The sequence below is a fragment of the Diachasmimorpha longicaudata genome, chromosome 4, assembly GCF_034640455.1.
Source record: "Diachasmimorpha longicaudata isolate KC_UGA_2023 chromosome 4, iyDiaLong2, whole genome shotgun sequence".
Lineage (NCBI taxonomy): Eukaryota > Metazoa > Arthropoda > Insecta > Hymenoptera > Braconidae > Diachasmimorpha > Diachasmimorpha longicaudata.
Window position 1 is genome coordinate 6,631,954 of NC_087228.1, and position 21,817 is coordinate 6,653,770.

Below are 21,817 nucleotides of genomic sequence, written 5' to 3' on the forward strand. Positions count from 1 at the left end.
TGAAATGTTTCTTTATGATTTTTCAGCCATAATATGTCGTTTTTAGGTTTACAAAAATTAATTTAAAAGATCTATTTTTCCCGGTCAGGAGAGAAATATTTTCACCTGGCCAGTTAGTTAAGCATGTACCAAGAGCTAAATACAATATTTTAATTGCTATATTGGCGCACAGCGAGCGTCCTCAAATCGCATGCTGTGGACTCGAGTTCGATCCTACCACGAATCCAATGGCGCCAGCCAAATTGTCCTAGCTATGATATTTCCAAAGATATGGGCGAAAAACGGTATGAGCCCAAATCCGGGCCCATTTCGCTCTAGGAGGCCCAGGAGCCGAGAAAAACACGAAAAACTAGAAAAATCGACTTTAGAAAATTCCCGGACCCCTAGAAAAATCGCAAATCGTCTCACGAATCCAATGGCGCCAGCCAAATTGTCCTAGCTATGATATTTCCAAAGATATGGGCGAAAAACGGTATGAGCCCAAATCCGGGCCCATTTTGCTCTAGGAGGCCCAGGAGCCGAGAAAAACGCGAAAAACTAGAAAAATCGACTTTAGAAAATTCCCGGACCCCTAGAAAAATCGGAAATCGTCTCACGAATCGAATGGCGCCAGCCAAATTGTCCTAGCTATGATATTTCCAAAGATATGGGCGAAAAACGGTATGAGCCCAAATCCGGGCCCATTTCGCTCTAGGAGGCCCAGGAGCCGAGAAAAACGCGAAAAACTAGAAAAATCGACTTTAGAAAATTCCCGGACCCCTAGAAAAATCGGAAATCGTCTCACGAATCCAATGCCGCCAGCCAAATTGTCCTAGCTATGATATTTCCAAAGATATGGGCGAAAAACGGTATGAGCCCAAATCCGGGCCCATTTCGCTCTAGGAGGCCCAGGAGCCGAGAAAAACGCGAAAAACTAGAAAAATCGACTTTAGAAAATTCCCGGACCCCTAGAAAAATCGCAAATCGTCTCACGAATCCAATGGCGCCAGCCAAATTGTCCTAGCTATGATATTTCCAAAGATATGGGCGAAAAACGGTATGAGCCCAAATCCGGGCCCATTTTGCTCTAGGAGGCCCAGGAGCCGAGAAAAACGCGAAAAACTAGAAAAATCGACTTTAGAAAATTCCCGGACCCCTAGAAAAATCGGAAATCGTCTCACGAATCCAATGGCGCCAGCCAAATTGTCCTAGCTATGATATTTCCAAAGATATGGGCGAAAAACGGTATGAGCCCAAATCCGGGCCCATTTCGCTCTAGGAGGCCCCGGAGCCGAGAAAAACGCGAAAAACTAGAAAAATCGACTTTAGAAAATTCCCGGACCCCTAGAAAAATCGGAAATCGTCTCACGAATCCAATGGTGCCAGCCAAATTGTCCTAGCTATGATATTTCCAAAGATATGGGCGAAAAACGGTATGAGCCCAAATCCGGGCCCATTTCGCTCTAGGAGGCCCCGGAGCCGAGAAAAACGCGAAAAACTAGAAAAATCGACTTTAGAAAATTCCCGGACCCCTAGAAAAATCGGAAATCGTCTCACGAATCCAATGGCGCCAGCCAAATTGTCCTAGCTATGATATTTCCAAAGATATGGGCGAAAAACGGTATGAGCCCAAATCCGGGCCCATTTCGCTCTAGGAGGCCCCGGAGCCGAGAAAAACGCGAAAAACTAGAAAAATCGACTTTAGAAAATTCCCGGACCCCTAGAAAAATCGGAAATCGTCTCACGAATCCAATGGCGCCAGCCAAATTGTCCTAGCTATGATATTTCCAAAGATATTGGCGAAAAACGGTATGAGCCCAAATCCGGGCCCATTTCGCTCTAGGAGGCCCAGGAGCCGAGAAAAACGCGAAAAACTAGAAAAATCGACTTTAGAAAATTCCCGGACCCCTAGAAAAATCGGAAATCGTCTCACGAATCCAATGCCGCCAGCCAAATTGTCCTAGCTATGATATTTCCAAAGATATGGGCGAAAAACGGTATGAGCCCAAATCCGGGCCCATTTCGCTCTAGGAGGCCCAGGAGCCGAGAAAAACGCGAAAAACTAGAAAAATCGACTTTAGAAAATTCCCGGACCCCTAGAAAAATCGGAAATCGTCTCACGAATCCAATGGCGCCAGCCAAATTGTCCTAGCTATGATATTTCCAAAGATATGGGCGAAAAACGGTATGAGCCCAAATCCGGGCCCATTTCGCTCTAGGAGGCCCCGGAGCCGAGAAAAACGCGAAAAACTAGAAAAATCGACTTTAGAAAATTCCCGGACCCCTAGAAAAATCGGAAATCGTCTCACGAATCCAATGGTGCCAGCCAAATTGTCCTAGCTATGATATTTCCAAAGATATGGGCGAAAAACGGTATGAGCCCAAATCCGGGCCCATTTCGCTCTAGGAGGCCCAGGAGCCGAGAAAAACGCGAAAAACTAGAAAAATCGACTTTAGAAAATTCCCGGACCCCTAGAAAAATCGGAAATCGTCTCACGAATCCAATGGCGCCAGCCAAATTGTCCTAGCTATGATATTTCCAAAGATATGGGCGAAAAACGGTATGAGCCCAAATCCGGGCCCATTTCGCTCTAGGAGGCCCCGGAGCCGAGAAAAACGCGAAAAACTAGAAAAATCGACTTTAGAAAATTCCCGGACCCCTAGAAAAATCGGAAATCGTCTCACGAATCCAATGGCGCCAGCCAAATTGTCCTAGCTATGATATTTCCAAAGATATTGGCGAAAAACGGTATGAGCCCAAATCCGGGCCCATTTCGCTCTAGGAGGCCCAGGAGCCGAGAAAAACGCGAACCGCCCTGCCACCCCTGAAAGACTTCGATGAAATTGCCAATGAGCGAGAGAGAAATATCTTTCCCCCTCTCTCTTCCTATGTCACTCACACTGGGTTATTCACGTCAGTAGTACTCGTGGCGCCCCGTCTCCTCGGGGGTGAAATCGTGTCGGTAATGTGGAGAAACTGGCGTCAGTCAAACCCCCCGAACTGAGCCTCTACTTTGGTCTATCCTCTTTGACGTTAACGGCATCAGTTTCCTGTGCGACCGCTACGTTAGCGGATCTCCCCTATAATCTCTGACAGTGCCTCTCTATATAATGCTTTAGTCGTTGCTTCTTCTAACTGCAACCAACTTCAAGTCAAGTAAATAGTCGGGTGCACCGAGTGAGGTGTTGTTGATAAACATTTCGTGCAAAGTGTATAACCCACATGCTGTGATAGTTAATTATTTAAGGCTTTATAACAAATTTACGGTTTTATTTTATGATGATAAACAACTCCACTAATCCGGGCGAAGCAGAAAACTAACCTAAAAACTTCTCACATCTATTTACAAAGAAAAAACAAGACTGGTTAATTGGAGCACAATGACAACGAACAGAAGTACCAGGGAAATTCTATTATCACTCGTCGATGACATCGAATTGATAGCCAAGTAAGATCAACAACTAATTGAACTCGTAATAGGACTAACCTCATTCCATGAAATGCATTTTCCATAAGTCAACTTTCCTCGTTAGGATCGAGATATGTCAATTTTCCTTGACTAAATTCCATTGAATCATGACATAACAATTAAGTTCTCAAGTAAATTAACTCACGTGTCCATTCCTAATTGTCAATTGCAGGGAAATGATTGAAAACACAATAGCCCAGAAACACGCAAAATTATCAACTTCAGAGCACGCCCAACTGACCGAATTACTAGTCTCCAAAGACCAAGAGCTGAAATCAACATTGAAACAGTCGGCGGAGCAAGCTCAGATAAATATCAAGATGGACGCACTGAAAGCTGAAGTGGACCGACAGGATCAGGATATTCAGCAGCTGCAGCGGCAGTTAAAAGAGGCCGAGCAGATCTTGGCAACAGCTATCTATCAGGCGAAGCAGAAATTACAGTCAATTGCTCGGGCGAACAAGCGACCAGTGCCTTCTGAAGAGCTCATCAAATTTGCTCACAGAATCAGCGCTGCAAATGCTGTATGCGCACCTCTGACTTGGCAGCAGGGAGATCCCAGGAGGCCCTATCCGACTGGTAAATTATTATGAAATAGGACAATTGTTGCGTGTTAATTTGTCGTAGATCTATAACTTTGCGTATTTACTTGTAGATATTGAGATGAGATTGGGATACTTGGGCCGACTGAGCGATTTACCGCTGAATGGCCAGCTTCTTGGAGCCCACCCAGGGATAACGTCAGATCTTCATCGAACGGGACACTCAGCAGGTAGTAAAAGAAACTTTCAATTTATTTAATCATTTTCCAACGAAAAACTTACAAACGATAGTTGCAAAGCCGTCCCACAGATATTTTCATAATGTCTTAATGAGTAGCTTAATTAAAAAAATATGTCCGAAGTCCGCTCGAAATCGCCTTCGTTTATCATGCATTAAGAATCTTTTACATTAAATTTTTACTGATAACAAAAAATATCTACTTTCAAAACCTTTTCAGAGCCACCAGCATCATCAGCAAATCAATTCGCCTGGCATCCCTCTGGGGAGATCCACATGTCAATGGGTGGACAGGGAAGTGTTGCCATGAACACTCATAAGCAGGAGAATGAGGATGTTGAAGTTATGTCGACTGATTCGTCCAGCAGTTCATCCAGTGACTCTCAATAAATATCAGTCTCACTGGCTTGGTGTAAAATAGGATCTGTTCTTGTATTTACTACTCCCTTCATCCCTTTGATCTCAAGTTCGTCTAGTTGAGAATGATCTTAGGTAAAAATAAGTGCAGCATTTCGTCGGGAAAGGCTTTCTGGAGCTTTCCCTGCAATTGAAAACCAAAAACCAGGAAGTTGTTATCAAGTAATTTTCTATAGAAAATTTTGTCCAATATTGTTTTTTTTTCCTAAATATTTGTTATCAAAATTTCTGTAAAGTTAGGTCCCATTAGATTTTTACGAGAGAATAACGTAAAGAAATAAATTTTTAACAAATACTTTACAAATAGTTATTTTGTTCGTTGACCATCAGTCTTACCTCTCTCTCATGCACCTTGAATTTGCATTTCTGGAAACAAATATTCTCATTGATGATGTCCAGCCCGAAATTCCTGCATTCCGCGTGCAATTGTTCCGTACTCTTGTACAGCAAAAGTTTCCTGAGATCCTCTCCAGAGTAGCACAGCTGAGTACTATTGTATGCAGAACTCATGACTTGGAGAGTGTCACTGGAAAAAACAATGATTTAAATAAATTAAACAGGGAAAGTTTATAAAATTTACATTTAACAATTTTCGTAGTGTTTGTCACGTCATTTTCTCGCCATTTAATATAGAATTTTACGTTGAACTAAAACGGAAAAAATTATCAGATGAAAATTAAAATTGCATCAAGGTATAATTACCGTCTTATTCGTGGCAAATTGATCATTGCTGCCATTGCTAATAGAGGTGGTAGCTTTACAATTGCACGACATACTTGCACATAATTCCTGACGTACCAGGCGAGGGATATCTTCACCGCCATTTTCATAGTGGGGGACTTCCTGGGAAAAAACCACTACTTAATTGCCTCTATTAAATTTTTTTCTGGAATACGTGACCAAGTTCACTTGAATATCAAAATTATAATCATTATTGATACCTGTACTCTGCTGGAAGTTTCAATGCTCTTTCTATAGTCGCAGACTCCCCCAGGTACAGTAAAAGATACAGCGTTTCGATTTGTGCTCTGTTACTACAGAATAAATTGCTCGACTCGAGATCTCGTTCATCGTACTTGACGAGAAGTTCTTTGATGCATTCTAACAAGTGCTGATTGTTGAATTTCGGAACGAAATCCTCAAGACTTCTGTCGCATAATCTGAAATAATTCCATTGAACATTCAATTCAGACGTGAAAGAGTTAATTGAATATTTTTCTGCAAACCTTTGTGCAGCATAAACATGAAACCTGACGATTGGCTCCAAAATCTTGATAGTCGTGGAGACGTCGAGTCTCTGAATAATCAAATCTTGTCTGACTGCCCTCAGACGATCGAATACAAAATTATATATAACTGCCCAATCTACGTCTGATCTTGTGACAATCCTAAAGACGTTGCTCATCAGTAATGACCATGAATAGCTTTAATAACGTTTATGATACTTCACTTACTGAGTAAATAGGTATCTAAGGGTAGAAAGCAGAACTGGCCCTGGCCTCAGCTGGGTCAAGTCATGTACCATTGACTTCCCGGCGCCTGATCTACTGTAACATTTTATGATCTTCTGAGGGTCAGCTTCAGGTTTCTTCACATTCTTTTGGGATTCAACAATTTCAAATGGATGTAATAATCCTTCTTTTTCCCGACTGAAATAAAAATAAATCCGGAAGAGTTTGTTAAAGATAAATCGTGTGTATATCGAACCAATTCAAACACTAAATTATTGATATAAAAGGGCAGTTCAAAAGAAGAAGGTTGTTTGTGTACATAACCTCAACTTCCCCCATTTGTCGTGTAATTAGTAATCTGCAATACATACAAACGTCGTTCCTTATCAGGGCACATCGACGAGCACCTTCCTAGGATCGAACCTGACATGATTCTACCAAACAATTCACTGGTGCACAAATAAACCCCTTCAATAGTGCTTGAGCTGTAAAGAACATGTGTTTCGTGTTTACTCGCTTGACTGATGGATTTATGTTGTCATAAAAAACAAGCTTGACGTGAAAGTTACCATTTGTGATCTATTATCTTAATTTTAAGGTTACACGTGAGGTTTTGGGGTTTGAGGTTAGAGTGTGCTCGGTCTGTTGACACTATGGAAGGTACCGGTCAGAGCGTAGCATCAACAATAATGGAAATGAAGGACGAGAATTCAGAGGAAGTTCTTCATGAAACAGAATCTCAAAAAGACAATTTGGACAGTGTTATAGGTAATTTGAGTAAAAACCAGCTAAAAAAAATAAAAAAGAGGGAAAAATGGCTGTCAAGGAAGGCGGAGAAAAGGTAAGATTGTCCTTTCACAAAAGATCAGAGAAATTTTTTAAATTGTTGAATGCTCTTCACTGGAAACTATCATCTCATAATTTTGTTAGGTTGGATTCACCAAATATTGTTTTAAAAATCCAATTCGTCGATTGTTGGCTTGTTCTTGGCTCCTAATGGAGGGTTTTGTAGTCCCCCAAAATTGCATCTCCAATTTTTTAGGTTAGAATGTGCATTTGCAATTTTTAGATCGGACATTAATTTTAGTCATTTGATTTATCTCGCAGACTGAAGGAGCGTGCAAAAACCAGGGAAAAAAGGGCATTTGCTCGAGCCAATAACATCGACCTGGGCCCCTCGAGGAAGGCTCTCAAAAAATGCACAATGGCTGTCAGTCCATGCAAAGTAACTCTTGCCATCGACATGTCATTCGATCATCTAATGATCGATAAGGATATAGCTAAATTAATTAAACAAATTCTCAGGTGTTACACGTTGAATCGACGAGCACTAGCACCTGTGCAATTCTCGGTTACTAGTTTCAGTGGAAAGTCCCAACAGGAGATGGAGAAGCACAACGGCTATCAGCATTGGGATGTAAATAAGTTCAATTTTGTTATTTCATCAATCTATTATTATAACTATTATATATATTTCACAAAAATTTATTTTTTCAGGTGAACTTTTATTCGCAGTCTTACCTCGAAATGTATGAAACGAAAAAAATTATTTACCTGACTTCAGAATCCGATAACGTGATTGATAATTTAGAGCAAGATTTCGTGTACATAATTGGAGGATTGGTAGATCATAACCAACAAAAGGTAGAGATTTTTACTGATTCAATGTTGTTTATCAATTTATTATTCAATTTATGTATAATAATCATTTATTTTTCAGGGATTATGCCATGAATTAGCACAAAAGGCTGGGGTGGCTCATGCACGTCTACCTTTAGACAAATTCCTCAAGATGAAGAGTCGGAAAGTACTGACGATAGATCATGGTATGTAAATTTAATTCAACTCCACTCCGGGGTGTCCGTTTAACGCCACCTTCTGAATAAAAAACAATTTCTTTCAGTATTTGAAATTCTCCTGAGGGTGACAGAAGGCAAAACCTGGCAGGATGCTTTCCTCCAAGTGCTTCCTCTCCGGAAAAACGCCGAGCCCATGTTATTCCCCGCTGGTACCCCCTGTGATAAATCCCTAAGCCAGGATTCCCCAGAATTAGCTGACAAAATGATTTCCGAATAAGTACATGAAGATTGAATTTTTATTTTGTCCAAAAAATGTATATGTGAGGTCATTCTCACACATTTAATTTTATCATATATTGAAAAATATATCGATACGCATAGCACGCATACATAACGTGTATGTACATAGGTATATGTATGTAGAAATATTGAAATCATATATGTGTAAATAAATAACTCTTCTATAATAGCATTTTTTGTAGATTGTAGAAACTCGGTTTAAGGAAGTGTTAGCATTAAGCGTCATTTCTGCAGGGAAATATTTCATTGTCCAATGACACAGGACATTTTCAAAAAATACCGGGTATTAACAAACCTTCACTGATTAGTTACGGGTATTAACTAGACTCTCTGAATATCACGTCCATTTTTGAAAATAAAAACACTTTGTACCGTCAATATTTCAATTGCGAAGGGGAAAAACGAAAGAGAACTTCCTGAGCACGAATAATCAGTAAAATTATCGATTCGTGAAATCAATAGCTCTATCTACATTTACATAATCATTAATCATTTTTGTTGAATCACTATCCACATCATAATATAACAAAAAGAACGAAAAAACCGGACCATTGACTCTAGGTCCGAGTGAATGTTCTGAAGTACACAGTTATCCTGTACCTATCCTGCACTGCTTTCAATTCCAAGATCATTGCTGCACATCGGACAATACTGTACTCATTATTCTAAAAAAATTAAAATTATCAAAATGGCTGTTCTACCCAAGCACCAAAACAGAAAAATCACAATTTTAGGAACCACAATATCTTTTTCGATTAAAAAAATAAAAAAATAAAGTATCATTTTCAATTTCATTATCTTGAAGATAAAATATATCTAATAATTCGATACGTGTAGTTTTCACTCACTAGAGAAGAATTGCAGGTTTTTATGGAGTAAATTAACCTTTAGGACCAGCTTGTGGTGAAAATAATAAACTCCAAAGGACCTTCAATAATATACCCCTGCAGTTTGATTACCGAATTAAGTGATTGATTAATCGATATGCACAATGATCTGAAAATTCCACATGTCCCCACAATTTTTCATAGATTACTGTCAAACCCAGTGATTTCATGGCTGTCGATTATCTCGAATTCGCTCTCGCTGTCGCCGCTGCTACTCGATGTGTCTGGATTTTTCAATCCAAGATCCCCGTCGTCCTCTGAAGAGGAACTCCCTTCAAAATGTCCAGTCTGCATTTTGATATCAGCATTGTCATTGTCACCTTCTGTACTCAATTCCAATTCGGACAGCTCTAGACCATCTGTGCTGCCCTCTTCGTGAGATGGCATTTTCAATCCGATAAGTTCGTCGTCATTAAATGGATCTAAAAATAGGGGAAAAGATCATTAGGTATAGAGATACAGGAAAAACACTTAATGCAGGTGGTAATTCAATAAAAAAATTTTAGTGCATCAAAAGTAACATTTGAATGATTCAATTATTTAATTATATTAATTGTCATATCAATCTGATATAATTTTTCTCTCACCATCCGCGGTCTTGGTGTCATGTGGCGTTGGACAAGGATCTCCATTCTCTCCCGCTCTTTTCAGGACCTCCATATTATCCTCTGTAACTGCTGGTAAAAATTCTTCCATCTCATTGTCCCATTCTGAAATCAAATTACGATCAACATGAAAAAAAAATTTATTAAACAGAAATCTCTGGACATTGTAGAGCTGCACCTTTCGTTGGGAAAATTTTACTCGGTAGCCGGAGTAATAATACAGGTCCCAGTAAAATGCTCATACATAACGTGTATGTAAGTAGAAGTCCACTGATTGCACGACCTATTAGCCATAGTATCAACGAGGCTGAGCAAACACCAGCGCAGAACTGAAATTACAGATTTTTGTAGAAAGATTTTTCAATTAAAAAACTTTTTAGATCTTACTGCAACCCCTTTTTCAAACCATTAATTCCAGGATTTAATATTAAATTAATGAACTCATTATATAAATGAAAGGACATGAATAATTCCCATGAATTACACCAATTATTTTTTTTCTTAATGTTATGAAAGGCTTATTTAATTTTTAGACTAATGTCACCAATTTTTTTTTCGAGAAAACCTCTGGAGAAGTTAGATGGCATTCATTTGAAAGTGTGCTGGAAATAATTACCATTCCAGGTTGATTCTCTCGTAGTGTTCTCAAGCCATCGCACGTTGATTTGACTTTGGTGATTAATTTTTCGATTTTTTCGGGCTTCGGGTGGCTTCTGAGGACATTTCAATGCATATTATTAATTAGAGTGTCTTAGAATGACTTGAGAATACGAGAAAAATCATTTCAACATCTGGAAATAATGCACATGTTAATTATTTATTAATAATTAATGATTTACCACGTGCAAATAATTTTTAGCTAAGCAATTGTGTCCTCGTAAACGTAGAGATCTAACAAAGCATCGAATTCTATAAAAAATAATTCATTCTATTTGGCTAGTGAAAGAGCGATCTATTAATCATTTGGAGATTGTGAATGCTTACATTGTCGACTCCGACCCGCCCTTCTCTTTTTCAACTTGTGCCTCGAGGGTACTGTAGCAGAGGATCACAACGAGCGCGGCACTGCTGGCCGCAGCAAAACCCCGGATCTCCAATACAACTATCCCCCTGAAAAAAACCAAGACAAATTCGTGAATTCGTCTCTACAAATCGTCCATTTACCCTGAAACTTTCCATCCTAGGGGAAAAAGCTAAGAGACCTTTTTTGTAGGTGAATAAATTTTCTACAAAAAATGTCTGATGATATTTCCTCCTACAACCCGTCAGTGCAGAGATCCCAGAGAAATTACTTCGTTGCTACTAAAATTAATCTACCTAAAAAGAAAAACAGGAAAGAAACCCCCGAAAATAAAATCTAAATCAATATTAACCGAACATAAATGATTAGATCGAGCAATCGCTAGTCAACAAATAAAACATAAAGAAAAATTAAGCGTTAAGAAACAAAAACATGTTTATCATCAATACCTACTCGACTATCTCATACGTCAATTAATTTCGAAAGCATTCCTGAAGCAACTCTCATTGATGCTTAGACAATGTTGTGATAAACATTTGAAAAAAGTCATTGACAATGGCAGCATCGAAATAGTATCGATTCATTGGTGTCTGGGTCAGTGATACATAGCCCAACTGTATCAACAATTGTCTGTCCTTCAATGATAAAATTAAAAACAAATCAGAAGGCGCGTTCCGCCCATGTGATTCCCCTGCATCGAACGATCTTCTAATCAGTATTCGATACTATTATGCTACTTCAATATGTCGACAGTCTCACAGCTATGTCACGCGATAGTACACACACATACACATACATCCTCTCGAGTGATTAACCATGGAGCAGCTCAAATAATCATAATTGAAGCACGTGAGTTTGGGCATTTGTCAAAATAGGTGTTATGAATACTTATCAAAACGAAACTGGTTGAGATCATCGAAACAACATGAATTAAATGCAATAAAATATGGAATAGATAAAATATTTATAGTTTTTCATTGCGATTAGCGTTTATTTTTTATGGCATTCGTGGGTTGTGTTATGATAAATTTAAATAACACGGGGCAGACTGGATCAAAATGGAACGTCATCAATCCATTGTGCCCCACTCTCCCCGCATTTATGCCTCGTCTGACTCGTGATAATCAAACTTTGTTATCGATTTCTTAATCAGCAATTGCAACGCTACGACATATTTATCTCATTCACTATTTCCAATGTTACAAACACTGTTGGCTCTTTGTCGTATTTTTATTGAGACATTAAAACGTGATCCTTAGTGGTTACGACTTAAAGACAATTGTCTGTTCCTGGAAACAAGACAAGCGTTTTTTCCCCATTTTTAATGGAATTGTTTTTAATGTTATGGTATGTAATGTGAAGAAAAACCAACGCAAAACTATGTTTCTTATCGCCTCTGAAGAGAGAAACCAATTTGAAGGGGAGGAAAACTTTGGGCCGTGTTTTTGCAGCCAAAAGGGGATGACAAAACCTGAGAGATGGCTTAAAACAATTGTTCCTTCCCCATAAATGATATAAAACAAGTTCTAGCAGATTTGAAGGAGACAAACAGTTTTAGAAAGCCTTCACAATCACCAGGTGGAAGACTGTCATCTTGGGAGTCTCCCATCTTCGTGACAGGGAGAGGGCCTCTCTAAACAAGATGGTGGCGTCTTCGTTGAACTTTTGTTCAATAATATTCAGATGAGGCTGCTAGCAATAAATTTATAGAAACAGCGACAGTTTTCATTGGTGAAAATTGACCCAAAAACAACAGAAACTCACCAGAATAGAATGTTGAATACAACAACGACAGAAATACTGTTGACTGAATTCTCCCACAGAAGGATGCTCTCCAAAATACCGAAAATTCTCTTGGAGGTTTCCATATCTCCCTCGACACTCCTCGTATTCTCAGCATGAGGTCCCCGATGTCCACCCCAGGCCCATCGAAAGGAACAAGCTATTTTCGACAGCTTCTCCATAATAAATAACTCGAAAAAAATTATTTCACAATTTTAGTTCACTGCATACGCTGTCCTACATCAAGTTATCACTTCGCATGATACCATCAGTACCACCCACAACTATTTTTGGTTTTTACCCACTCGTGATACGTGATGCAAATACCCTGAGAATCACGAAATTGCATGGACAAACCAAATAACTGATGGCACCCACGCGTTACACGTTCGGTTTTTCTTTCGTTCGATTTACCACTAAAATGTTCTTAATGCCGGAAAAATATTACTCGACAAAGCAACTCCGCAGTCCTCTGTTCTGTCAACGACAATGACACCGATTATTAACAATTCATGAGTTTGTTATTTCCGATGAACGTCTGAGGGACACGTGACACACGACGTTTTCGGTCGAGTTTTTGTGAACTTCCGTAAACTGCGTAAATGTTTTTGTTGCAGTTGAGCTGTTCGTTGGCTCGTGAAAATTGCGATGTTTTTGTGTTACTTCTCTGGATGGATTGGGAACCATGTGGTCTATCCCTCCCACCATCACTCGACGTACTGTCTCCCGTTCACTTCACAGGGTAACGGCACTGTGTGCAAGGACGAATTGTAAGCGTCTTCAGCTTTCCCCCTCTATTGGTCATCGTGTCGCTGTGCGAGTGCCTTTGTGGATGGCGGTGTTATTGAATCGACTGGTGAGGATCGTCAACATGGTAGAGGTAAATTCCCTGCTGTTTATTTGTTTCCAAATTGGAGGTCATTATTAGTTGGGGAGTTGAGGCGGGAACAACACGATTTTCTTAATGTACAATGGATTGGCATTACGCCAGGAAAAAATTTGCGGCGATTTACACTGGCGAGGATATTATTTGCAAAAATTTTATTGTGATCCTATTGAATCATTACGAAAAAATGCACCTCCCTGTTTTTGTCGATTATCCTAAATAAAAAACGGAAGGGGGCATTAATCAAACATAGTGGATTCGTGGAAATAATTGATTATCATGATTATTATCGATCAAGGGAAAAGTGACGCCAAAGCCGCCATTAACGGCGCGGCCGCGGTGGCGCTAGTCTAGCGATGGCGGGAGTCAACAACATGGCGTCCGCAAAGCTTCTATTGTTCTCTTCACAAAGGGACGCTAAGGTGAGTTGTGGGCAAGGGGGGAAAACGCCACTTAATATACAAGGGATTGGCATTGTTTCACGGAATTGATGGTTTTCCATCATTGTGAACAGCGTTAATCTTGTTTTGTAAACTATTCTCGTGAATCATTATTCGACAAGAATTTCATTATTCTTTCGAATCTGTACAGATAAATCTGCCGGCGTCTTGCTTTGGTCGTTTATGTTGAGGGAGTTCAGATGATAGTGAAGATCGACACCATGGCAGACATAATTTTCCGAGTGCTGATTTATTTTCTAATTGGAGTCAAGGTGAGTTGGGGAGCATGGGGGGAGGAATGATGAATGTTTGGAGGGAAGTATCAAGCAATCCCCCATCACAATTCATCAAATTTATTGTTCTCTTGCAAATATAAATAGTTACTGCTTTGATTTTATTTACAAGACAAAAAGATACATCAGAATGATGACATGGAATCCAGAAAAGAAAGTACTCCACTCAAATTTATTAATTAAACCAGTAATTAAAACCGAAATTTCGAGCACATTTCTTTGGCATAAAATTATTGTTTCTCTCGGTGTTGCAATTATCGTGAAGTAGATGATCTTTTCAGGATTTTTATTGTCACATACATAAATATACTCCTGCAGATGTGCATTATTAACATCTCAGGATACATGTACGCGTGTATAATCATATTGATACGAATATCTACCTAATAATTAACATAAATAAAATAATTCAGTTATTTTATCGTCTCCATCGCAACAAAAAAATATTTTCCAGAGAACACACACACATATATAATTCAAATTCACATTTCGTGCATATGTTTTGTGCTTGTCGTCACCTCGTTTCACTTAGTATTCAGATTTATTTTCATTCTTACGTTGCATACTAAAAATAGGCCGTATGGCATCAATTCTTTCATAAAGTTTCTATTTAATACTCATGTGTTCGTAAAGTCTTGGCGAATTCATTTTCATTGAGTGAAGTTGTGAGTTTAATAACGATATAAGCGAGAGTGGGGCAAAATGACACGTCCTCAATCGTCAATATCATGGGATCGGTCGACTAAAAATAAACGATTTTTTTTTCATTTTGAAGATCAGTTTTCGAGCTTTTAACTGATGGAAAATAATTTTATTACACTGTACGGTTCCCGAGATATTGTTTATTCAAGACGTTCCATTTAGCCCGATTGCTCAAAAAATTACCTCCAACAAAAAATCACATAAAAATCATCAATTATCGTAGTCACTGAATGACAGATTATATTTCCTGCATGGACTGCATGTTCATTATAACCTCATTGATTATAAAAATAATTATAGTCATTTACTGACAGCCCTTCGTTCTTGAGAAACCCTGTCAATTCATATCTATGGATTCGTAATGTTTCAACTACATTTCGTTAGATACAATGGATCATTGAAAAAATAAAAACCATTTCCATATAATTTTTGCCCCCTTATCCAAAACATTAGTCATTAATTATGATGTGGATCGTAGAAAATCTAAACTCTTCGATTGTGCTTGTTTTGGTACATAATAATGTTCACATATTACAATTGATAACTTCTTTACAATCAAGCCACGTAATTTAAACAACTCGTATTCCTTGACGATTCAACGTTTATCGTCGATTATCACAGCTACAGAGAACTTTCACACTGTTTTTCATAATTCTTTGTCAATTTTTTGCCACTATAATCGGTGCCTCGGTCCTCTGAATAGCAATATTTCGTCGGTTTCATTGCCATCAGTTGAAATATTCTTATGAGTTTTTAGCATTTTCCAGAATGGAAAATCCCGCAGGCAGTATCGTTAATTGTTGGGTCAGTTATCGTACGGTGGACTAGCCATCTTAACAATCAATATTTTACAATGCGGCTGATTGAATTTACCTTCGAATTATTTTGGACAGAGAATTCACAGAATGTTGCATTTTCCAGATCGCCTTCTTTTTCGACGATTCTTCTCCAGCTCTGTGGGCGGTTGATTCCAGATTATCCGCACGACCTGAAGCAATGTCAGAGCAGTTGGTGACTACTTTGGTGAGTGAGAATATATTTCATTTTTATGTTAGTTTGATCGCGTATTTGTGGGGATGTCAGGGATTTGAGCGAGGAAAACAGACAATTCCAGAAATTGGTAATGATGTGGCGCAACTGAATGTTACCTCCTGAAAAACTGCATCATCACTTCCTGGAATTCTGTCTGTTTGTAAACAATTATTAATGTCGTCAAAAAAGCTCTTTTACCGACTGAATTAAAAGCACTTTTTTGGTGCACTAAACCAAAAGTCCTTGACAAACAAAAATAATTGCAAGAGACAGCACAATTCCGAAAAATTATATAGACGTAGAGATTATGTTGCACCTCACAAAAGAATTTTACCTCGTGAAAAGCCGCATCAACGTTAAGTGGTGGATCTTTCGCGGACGTTTCAATGTAAGGAATGCCCAATCTGTGGGCCAATTCCCTCCCTTGTTCCTCAGTAACTTTTCTCAAATGCACCAAATCCACTTTATTAGCAACTAATAACATCGGATAAACGTCTCTGTCCTTGACCCGCAGTATTTGCGTGTAAAAATTGACAATATTCTCGTAAGACTGTTTGTCTGTAACGGAGTACACCAGGAGGAAGCCATCCCCTTTGCGCATGTATTGCTCTCGCATTGCACTGAACTCCTCCTGTCCGGCTGTGTCCAGCACATCCAGGATGCACCATTGTTTGTCCACCTCGGTGTGCTGGATGTAGCTGTCCTCTATCGTTGGGTCGTAGTCCGTTACAAAGAGCTTCTGGAAGAACTGAATAGTCAGGGCACTCTTGCCAACACCCCCATCACCCACCACAACTAGCTTGAACGTCAGTAGATTCTCGTTGTTCGGCGGTCTTGTCATCCTGATTACCCCTGGCCACGTTAGGTTTTTCGATCGTTTTTATCCCCTGGTGGGAATTTTTCACTCGTTATTTTGGGGAGGGCTTCGATGATGACGTAATTTGTCGGAGATTCTTTGGTTTTATCTGGAATTTCAATTTCTTTATTCACATCAATAAAAACACGAATAATACAGAAAAAAACATTAGCATCCATTAATTACATGAAAACAATTTTTTTAGTCCTTCAGTATCATTTTGTCTTAAAAATCATACTCTAGGTTTGAATAAAAAGGCAAGAACAACGAAAATTGGAAGTAGATGCCTAAAAATTTCAATATGAATAAGAAAAAAAATCAACAGATTTTTCTTTTTCTAGAAGAGTTCTTGGGTATAAATAATAATAAGAATCATGATTATGATAACACAAGTAAATAAATCAATCAATTTATGAGGCGCTAGAATCCTATCACAATATGTTCAGTCGTATTTTCAGGAATGATTAGTGCAGATGTGATGACAGATCATCCACACACAGACAATTGGGGTTAACCTAACCTCGTAAAAATTATAAACACGATAATTCTGTTTTGAATTCCAGCGATTTTTCGCCATAAAATACGTTTTTTTGAGACTCGGTCAATGTCTAATGATGGAAAATTGACAGGGAGTTGAACTGTCTAATTGTCAAACGGATCTTTAAATGGGCTCACTAAACAGCTGAGACTTGGGGCTGGGCAGGTGGAATTACCAAATTTTACTCACTCGTTTTTGTTGCGTTTCGTATGGCGGTGGGTCTGTCTCAGCTTCCTCATCACAACAAATTAGTAAATTACATTTGTGCGAGCCGGGGTATTGTTCTGAATTGTCGTATGAGGTTAATTCCTCGGAATTAGCGGTGGTGGCTCGGTTCTGAGGAGGGGGGAATGTAAAAAAGCTTTTGGGGGGTTGAGTGGTGGCGCTGGTGGGGAGTTGTGAATATTTTGAGCTTCCCGACAGAGATTATGACGGAGATTGTTGACCCTTATGGAGGGGCTTCAACAGCAAAATTTCGTAGCGGTGGCGCATGAACGACGATGGTCAACGGGCCTGTCGGTAAGGCATTACCACGGATTCCGCGGATTCTATTCGTGAAGTGGTTTACGAGTTTTCTACGGCTCCGGGAAGTCTCTAAAGTCGATTCCTCCGTTTTTCGTATTTTCCTCGGCTCCTGGGCCTCCTAGAGCAAAAAGGACCGTAATTTGGACTGACCCTGTTTTCCAGGATATCTTAGGAGATAATATAGATACCGCGATAAATCCAACGGCATTCGATTCGTGAGCCGATTTGCGATTTTCCTAGGGCTCCCGGAATTCTCTAAAGTTCGTTCGGACGTTTTTCGCATTTTTCTCGGCTCCTGGGCCTCCTAGAGCAAAAATCGCCGTAATTTGGGATGCCCCCATTTATCGAGGATATCTCGGAGAATAATATAGACAGCGCAATAAATAATTTTGAATGGTGCTTTAAACAGATGAAATTCTGGCTTATACAATACCATTAAAATAAAAATGATAGATGCAACTCGATGTTTTCCCTCCCGAAGGCTTTCAACAGTGGTGCGGCTCGCTGACACGAGCGTTTATGTCTGCATAAATTCTCATTTGAAGCTTGATAATAAAGTAAGGAACCCGAAGACGAGGGGCGGAGAGAGACGGACACGGTTGGCCGGTGGTTCAGACGCGCTCAACCAGATACATAGATCACCCAGGGGACGAGGAGTGTTTGGTCCACTCGGTGAATACATTTTTTTTTCCCCCGCGTATTCAGATATATCGGATAGATTTAATACACGGAGGGATACTTGTGTGGGTATTAATCGACGTTGAAACAGTGTCGATACCGTCGAGCTGGCATTGGAGCGTCACCGGGGCCAGTGTATACTGGTATCCTTAATTATATGCATTCTCAGAATCTTTGCGGAATATCCATCTAATGCTCGTGTATCCGACCAATACCGATCGTTGGAGTGTATTTGAACGCCCCGGGAGCCGGGAAAATATTAAAATGCCGGGGGAAAGGGGGATATTTCTAGGCAAATGGGGGAGTCTATGATTTATTTATCTGTTTATTTATTCGTTTGGCCAGCGAGAGGTTACGGTATACGATCAATTATTGTTTTGACTATTGGCATAAGACCAATTATTGTTTTAATTAAGGATGCCCTGAACCCGAGGGGTTACGGAAATCAATTAATTAATTAACAGGTACGTACATGGTTAAATTTATGTCTTACGAATAGTGTCCGCCATTTTTGGGCTCACTCATCCTCGACATCCCCCACAATTACGCCTATTAAAATTGAGATGTAAAAAATAATTATCGTCATTTAAAAATGTCAACAATTTTTTTTCGACTGGCTCCTCCACTCGGATGCCCGCAAGAGAAAAGACCTTGCATTATGAGAAATACCATATACCTCCGAATTATTAATTCTGTCGACGGATTGATATATTCCCACCGCACATACACACACACATACTGCCAGTAGGTTTTTCGTTTCATTGGAATGAGACGAGAGAAATACGAACGTGAAAAAAATGAAGAAATAAAGGGGCGGTAGGTGGGGAGATATAAAGAATGAGAAACGCGATTGGACACGGAGTTTATTTATGATACACGAAGAAGATGTCCTCGTATACACTTGACTACTCGCTACGTGGTGTCTACAGGAGCGCACCCCCTCGTCCCCTTCCACTAATTTCCTTTTTATTCATTTTCCTGAATATGTTTCTCGGTTTTTGTTCGCTGTGCCTGGCATTGAATATATCACGCCTTAGACACACATAATTCGTGATTGTTTATAATTGATCATGAGGAGGAATATTCCGTGAGGCTTGTGCGCACGTGGGGTAGCAAGATATCAGGGGTGTTTTGTTAATTCGTTTTACTTACGATCTTCGGCGCTCTGGATCGTTTAGTGTAGGTTTAATTTCGTGAGTCGAATCAATTTGAGTCATTAAATTGATTGTCATGGGCCAAATTCGGAAGGTCAAGTCAGGTTGACCCACAAAATCTATTAGTCAAGTCAGTTTGCTGTACATCATTCATTTTTACGGATTAAATTCATTGAACCAACGATGTTTATAATTTTAGGGCTATTATTCTGGGTCAAATTAATTGAGGTACAAAATTATCGGTTATTGAAATTATTACAGAATCATGGAAAATAATTACGGGTTTCATTCATAAGTCAGATGAAAGAAAATCCGTCCAAAAAATTAAATGCTTCATCTATTTCTTCTGAGAGGAGAAAAGGTTAGAAGGGTCAAAGAGGATCCTCTTTGCAAGGGTTGTCGTATGTGAATCAATGAGAATAGGTTTGTCCAATGCGACATCTCGCCGATAGCACTGAACCACTGATGAGCCAACCCACACTGGGGCGCGAAGAGAGGACGTATAAACGTTCAAGTCAGGAGAAGACAGGGACAAACAGGGAGGACAGGGTTGAGCGTCTACCTCGGTATCAGGACTGTAAATCCGGCATTTTATTCGCCCGGTATCGAGGTTTATAGTGTCCTCAACGGAACGCCCAAGTGCTGCGCGATCCTGTGCGCTCGTACGTGCCCGTTGAGTTATGTACAACTGTCGGATGCCAGAACGTTTGCATATCTTCGTTGCATCGTTTTTATTTCACTCGATTTACCTCTTTTTTTTTTCATTTTCATTCTTCATTTTGTCGTCGTCTTTATTCACATTTCGTCTCGGCAATCGGTGTCCTCCTCTTTCTTGGGAAGATGGGAAGATCGAGGGAGGGCATGTCCACTTCAACATTATTGGACAGACAGGGCAATTCATGAATGTGTCTGTCATTCTGGTTTTTAGGTTCTTGAGGGAAAAAAAAAATTGAAAAATAAAATAAAAATGAAAAAAAAAAAACAAAAAAAATAACATCGGGATTCTTCGGGTAATGCTACACGCTTGTAAATTATGGCACATCATATGGTGAACATGTCCCATCTACTCCATACCGTATGAAAAAAATACGTTATCTCGCGAGAGGTTCTGCAGTTTCAACTCCGGGTTATGAAACCGGCTGTCTTGCCAATTAAATTTATCGAACGGTGAGACCAACGTTTATCGAGGATATTCTTGGGTTTCGAGTGATGGCTCGTCGTATATAACATTAGGATTATTTTATACCTTTTTTCAGGGAAGTTATCACTGATTGGGGGGGAAAGGGAGGAATGATGAAAACATACGGGAGTTCAATCGTAAACATTTGTGATAAGGTGAGCTGTGAGTTTCGTAGATGCCACTGGCATTCGGGGGGGACTTCTCCGGAGTGAAGAGTTCAATGGAAATTGTCTAGAATATTGCGACAAAGTTTTTTTATTGTCATTTTACATCGTTTCGATCGGTTTAGGATGTGTTACAATGGAACTCGACTTGAAATCGTTAAATCGCCAGTCAACTTATCTCGTTTCATGACTTCGTTGCTGAAATAATTTCGAGTCTCACTCAAAGTCTGTATCACGACTACGAATGGAGATGTTCTGGAATATTTTGGTTCTCCAGATGTCGAGTAGATTCTGCCTTGAAAGTAGGGGCTCGCAACCATAATTTCAACGCGGAATAGAGGTATAGAAGACCATTTGTAGTGTAACTTTCGCATTCGAATAAAACACCATCAGGAAAAAAATCAGCCCTTTGATCATGCGTCCCCAAGTAATCGGATAGCGATAGTCCTCTCTCCACCGAATGCCGGAAACTCAAGGAATAAAAATACTCCTGGTGCGTCTCTTCAAGTACCCTACATTATCACCGGATGATCCTGAAAATCCAAAACATTTATTCGCATTGTCTTTAAGTAGGCAATTTTATCACTCCCCTAGATCTCCATAAAACCACTCACCACATCGCAGAATCCCCATAAAACCCTAAACACATGTTGCCAGTTGAATTAACTAAACCCACTAGAAACTAGAAATTCCCATGATAATTGATGTCCATGAGAATAATTATTGGCTTTCCATCCAGTGGCGATAAACAAAGATATGTTGGAGTGCACAGTGATATTGCGATGGGTCGCCAATTACCATCATAAATGTGAGGCATTCAATTCAATTTTCATAAATAAGAGCTATTCAAATGATAAGTATGCAGCAATGACGGAAAG

General features: G+C 39.6%; 6 protein-coding genes and 1 long non-coding RNA gene across 12 annotated transcripts in view; 4 read left to right on the forward strand and 3 right to left on the reverse strand.

The window, feature by feature from the left end:
- Positions 1-3,288: 3,288 nt before the first annotated feature.
- LOC135161307 (mediator of RNA polymerase II transcription subunit 4) lies at positions 3,289-4,950 on the forward strand. Its single transcript, XM_064118762.1, has 4 exons — positions 3,289-3,428; positions 3,622-4,028; positions 4,105-4,221; positions 4,450-4,950. The coding sequence occupies exons 1-4, from the start codon at positions 3,361-3,363 to the stop codon at positions 4,617-4,619; spliced, it is 762 nt and encodes a 253-aa protein (XP_063974832.1). The 5' UTR covers positions 3,289-3,360; the 3' UTR covers positions 4,620-4,950.
- Positions 4,361-6,782, reverse strand: LOC135161303 (germinal-center associated nuclear protein). 3 transcript variants are annotated; one of them, XM_064118757.1, is made up of 8 exons: positions 6,667-6,782; positions 6,469-6,582; positions 6,101-6,295; positions 5,873-6,034; positions 5,588-5,806; positions 5,349-5,489; positions 4,983-5,172; positions 4,361-4,770 (listed from the first exon to the last, which is right to left on the reverse strand). In XM_064118757.1, the coding sequence occupies exons 2-8, from the start codon at positions 6,525-6,527 to the stop codon at positions 4,702-4,704; spliced, it is 1,035 nt and encodes a 344-aa protein (XP_063974827.1). In that variant the 5' UTR covers positions 6,528-6,582; positions 6,667-6,782; the 3' UTR covers positions 4,361-4,701. The 3 variants fall into 3 exon arrangements, with proteins under 3 accessions (XP_063974827.1, XP_063974825.1, XP_063974828.1); XM_064118755.1 differs by lacking the exon at positions 6,667-6,782 and having other exon boundaries at positions 6,469-6,604; XM_064118758.1 differs by lacking the exons at positions 5,873-6,034; positions 6,667-6,782 and having other exon boundaries at positions 6,469-6,604.
- LOC135161306 (tRNA methyltransferase 10 homolog A) lies at positions 6,751-8,972 on the forward strand. The gene is made up of 5 exons (XM_064118761.1): positions 6,751-6,938; positions 7,205-7,514; positions 7,595-7,741; positions 7,818-7,923; positions 8,001-8,972. Exons 1-5 carry the CDS (start codon positions 6,751-6,753, stop codon positions 8,171-8,173), a joined length of 924 nt encoding a protein of 307 aa, XP_063974831.1. The 3' UTR covers positions 8,174-8,972.
- LOC135161304 (reticulophagy regulator 2-like) lies at positions 8,175-13,192 on the reverse strand. The gene is made up of 6 exons (XM_064118759.1): positions 12,474-13,192; positions 10,673-10,798; positions 10,305-10,401; positions 9,867-10,017; positions 9,671-9,793; positions 8,175-9,505 (listed from the first exon to the last, which is right to left on the reverse strand). The coding sequence occupies exons 1-6, from the start codon at positions 12,671-12,673 to the stop codon at positions 9,222-9,224; spliced, it is 981 nt and encodes a 326-aa protein (XP_063974829.1). The 5' UTR covers positions 12,674-13,192; the 3' UTR covers positions 8,175-9,221.
- A 96-nt stretch (positions 13,193-13,288) lies between these two features.
- LOC135161313 (uncharacterized) lies at positions 13,289-14,089 on the forward strand. The gene is made up of 3 exons (XR_010298761.1): positions 13,289-13,371; positions 13,676-13,799; positions 13,969-14,089. It is a non-coding gene; the product is annotated as an uncharacterized LOC135161313 (long non-coding RNA).
- Positions 14,090-14,190: 101 nt separating this feature from the next.
- LOC135161308 (ras-related protein M-Ras-like) lies at positions 14,191-17,604 on the reverse strand. 3 transcript variants are annotated; one of them, XM_064118766.1, is made up of 3 exons: positions 17,428-17,604; positions 16,179-16,809; positions 14,191-15,830 (listed from the first exon to the last, which is right to left on the reverse strand). In XM_064118766.1, the coding sequence occupies exons 2-3, from the start codon at positions 16,683-16,685 to the stop codon at positions 15,828-15,830; spliced, it is 510 nt and encodes a 169-aa protein (XP_063974836.1). In that variant the 5' UTR covers positions 16,686-16,809; positions 17,428-17,604; the 3' UTR covers positions 14,191-15,827. The 3 variants fall into 3 exon arrangements, with proteins under 3 accessions (XP_063974836.1, XP_063974833.1, XP_063974835.1); XM_064118763.1 differs by having other exon boundaries at positions 14,191-15,800; positions 17,428-17,601; XM_064118765.1 differs by having other exon boundaries at positions 14,191-15,800; positions 16,179-16,824; positions 17,428-17,601.
- LOC135161293 (protein tiptop) overlaps positions 15,734-21,817 on the forward strand; it is a 124,765-nt gene continuing 118,681 nt past the window's right edge. For both annotated transcript variants that reach the window (XM_064118730.1, XM_064118735.1), the window contains exon 1: positions 15,734-15,835. In XM_064118730.1, the coding sequence (XP_063974800.1) occupies positions 15,809-15,835 (27 nt within the window). In that variant the 5' untranslated portion in view covers positions 15,734-15,808. The remainder of the gene's footprint in view (positions 15,836-21,817) is intronic.

Coding starts and splice junctions, on each gene's coding strand:
- LOC135161306 (XM_064118761.1), top strand. CDS start 6,751: ATGGAAGGTACCGGTCAGAGCGTAGCATCAACAATAATGGAAATGAAG. Junction 7,742..7,817: donor TAGATCATAACCAACAAAAG/GTAGAGATTTTT, acceptor TTTATTTTTCAG/GGATTATGCCATGAATTAGC. Junction 7,924..8,000: donor AGTACTGACGATAGATCATG/GTATGTAAATTT, acceptor AATTTCTTTCAG/TATTTGAAATTCTCCTGAGG.
- LOC135161308 (XM_064118763.1), bottom strand. CDS start 16,685: ATGACAAGACCGCCGAACAACGAGAATCTACTGACGTTCAAGCTAGTT. Junction 15,801..16,178: donor TTGATGCGGCTTTTCACGAG/GTAAAATTCTTT, acceptor ACATTGCTTCAG/GTCGTGCGGATAATCTGGAA.
- LOC135161303 (XM_064118757.1), bottom strand. CDS start 6,527: ATGTCAGGTTCGATCCTAGGAAGGTGCTCGTCGATGTGCCCTGATAAG. Junction 6,296..6,468: donor CCTGATAAGGAACGACGTTT/GTATGTATTGCA, acceptor TTTTTATTTCAG/TCGGGAAAAAGAAGGATTAT. Junction 5,173..5,348: donor AATTTGCCACGAATAAGACG/GTAATTATACCT, acceptor TGTTTTTTCCAG/TGACACTCTCCAAGTCATGA.
- LOC135161307 (XM_064118762.1), top strand. CDS start 3,361: ATGACAACGAACAGAAGTACCAGGGAAATTCTATTATCACTCGTCGAT. Junction 3,429..3,621: donor GACATCGAATTGATAGCCAA/GTAAGATCAACA, acceptor TGTCAATTGCAG/GGAAATGATTGAAAACACAA. Junction 4,222..4,449: donor TCGAACGGGACACTCAGCAG/GTAGTAAAAGAA, acceptor AAACCTTTTCAG/AGCCACCAGCATCATCAGCA.
- LOC135161304 (XM_064118759.1), bottom strand. CDS start 12,673: ATGGAGAAGCTGTCGAAAATAGCTTGTTCCTTTCGATGGGCCTGGGGT. Junction 10,799..12,473: donor GTATTCAACATTCTATTCTG/GTGAGTTTCTGT, acceptor GGTTTTTTTCAG/GGGGATAGTTGTATTGGAGA. Junction 9,794..9,866: donor TAAAATTTTCCCAACGAAAG/GTGCAGCTCTAC, acceptor ATTTGATTTCAG/AATGGGACAATGAGATGGAA.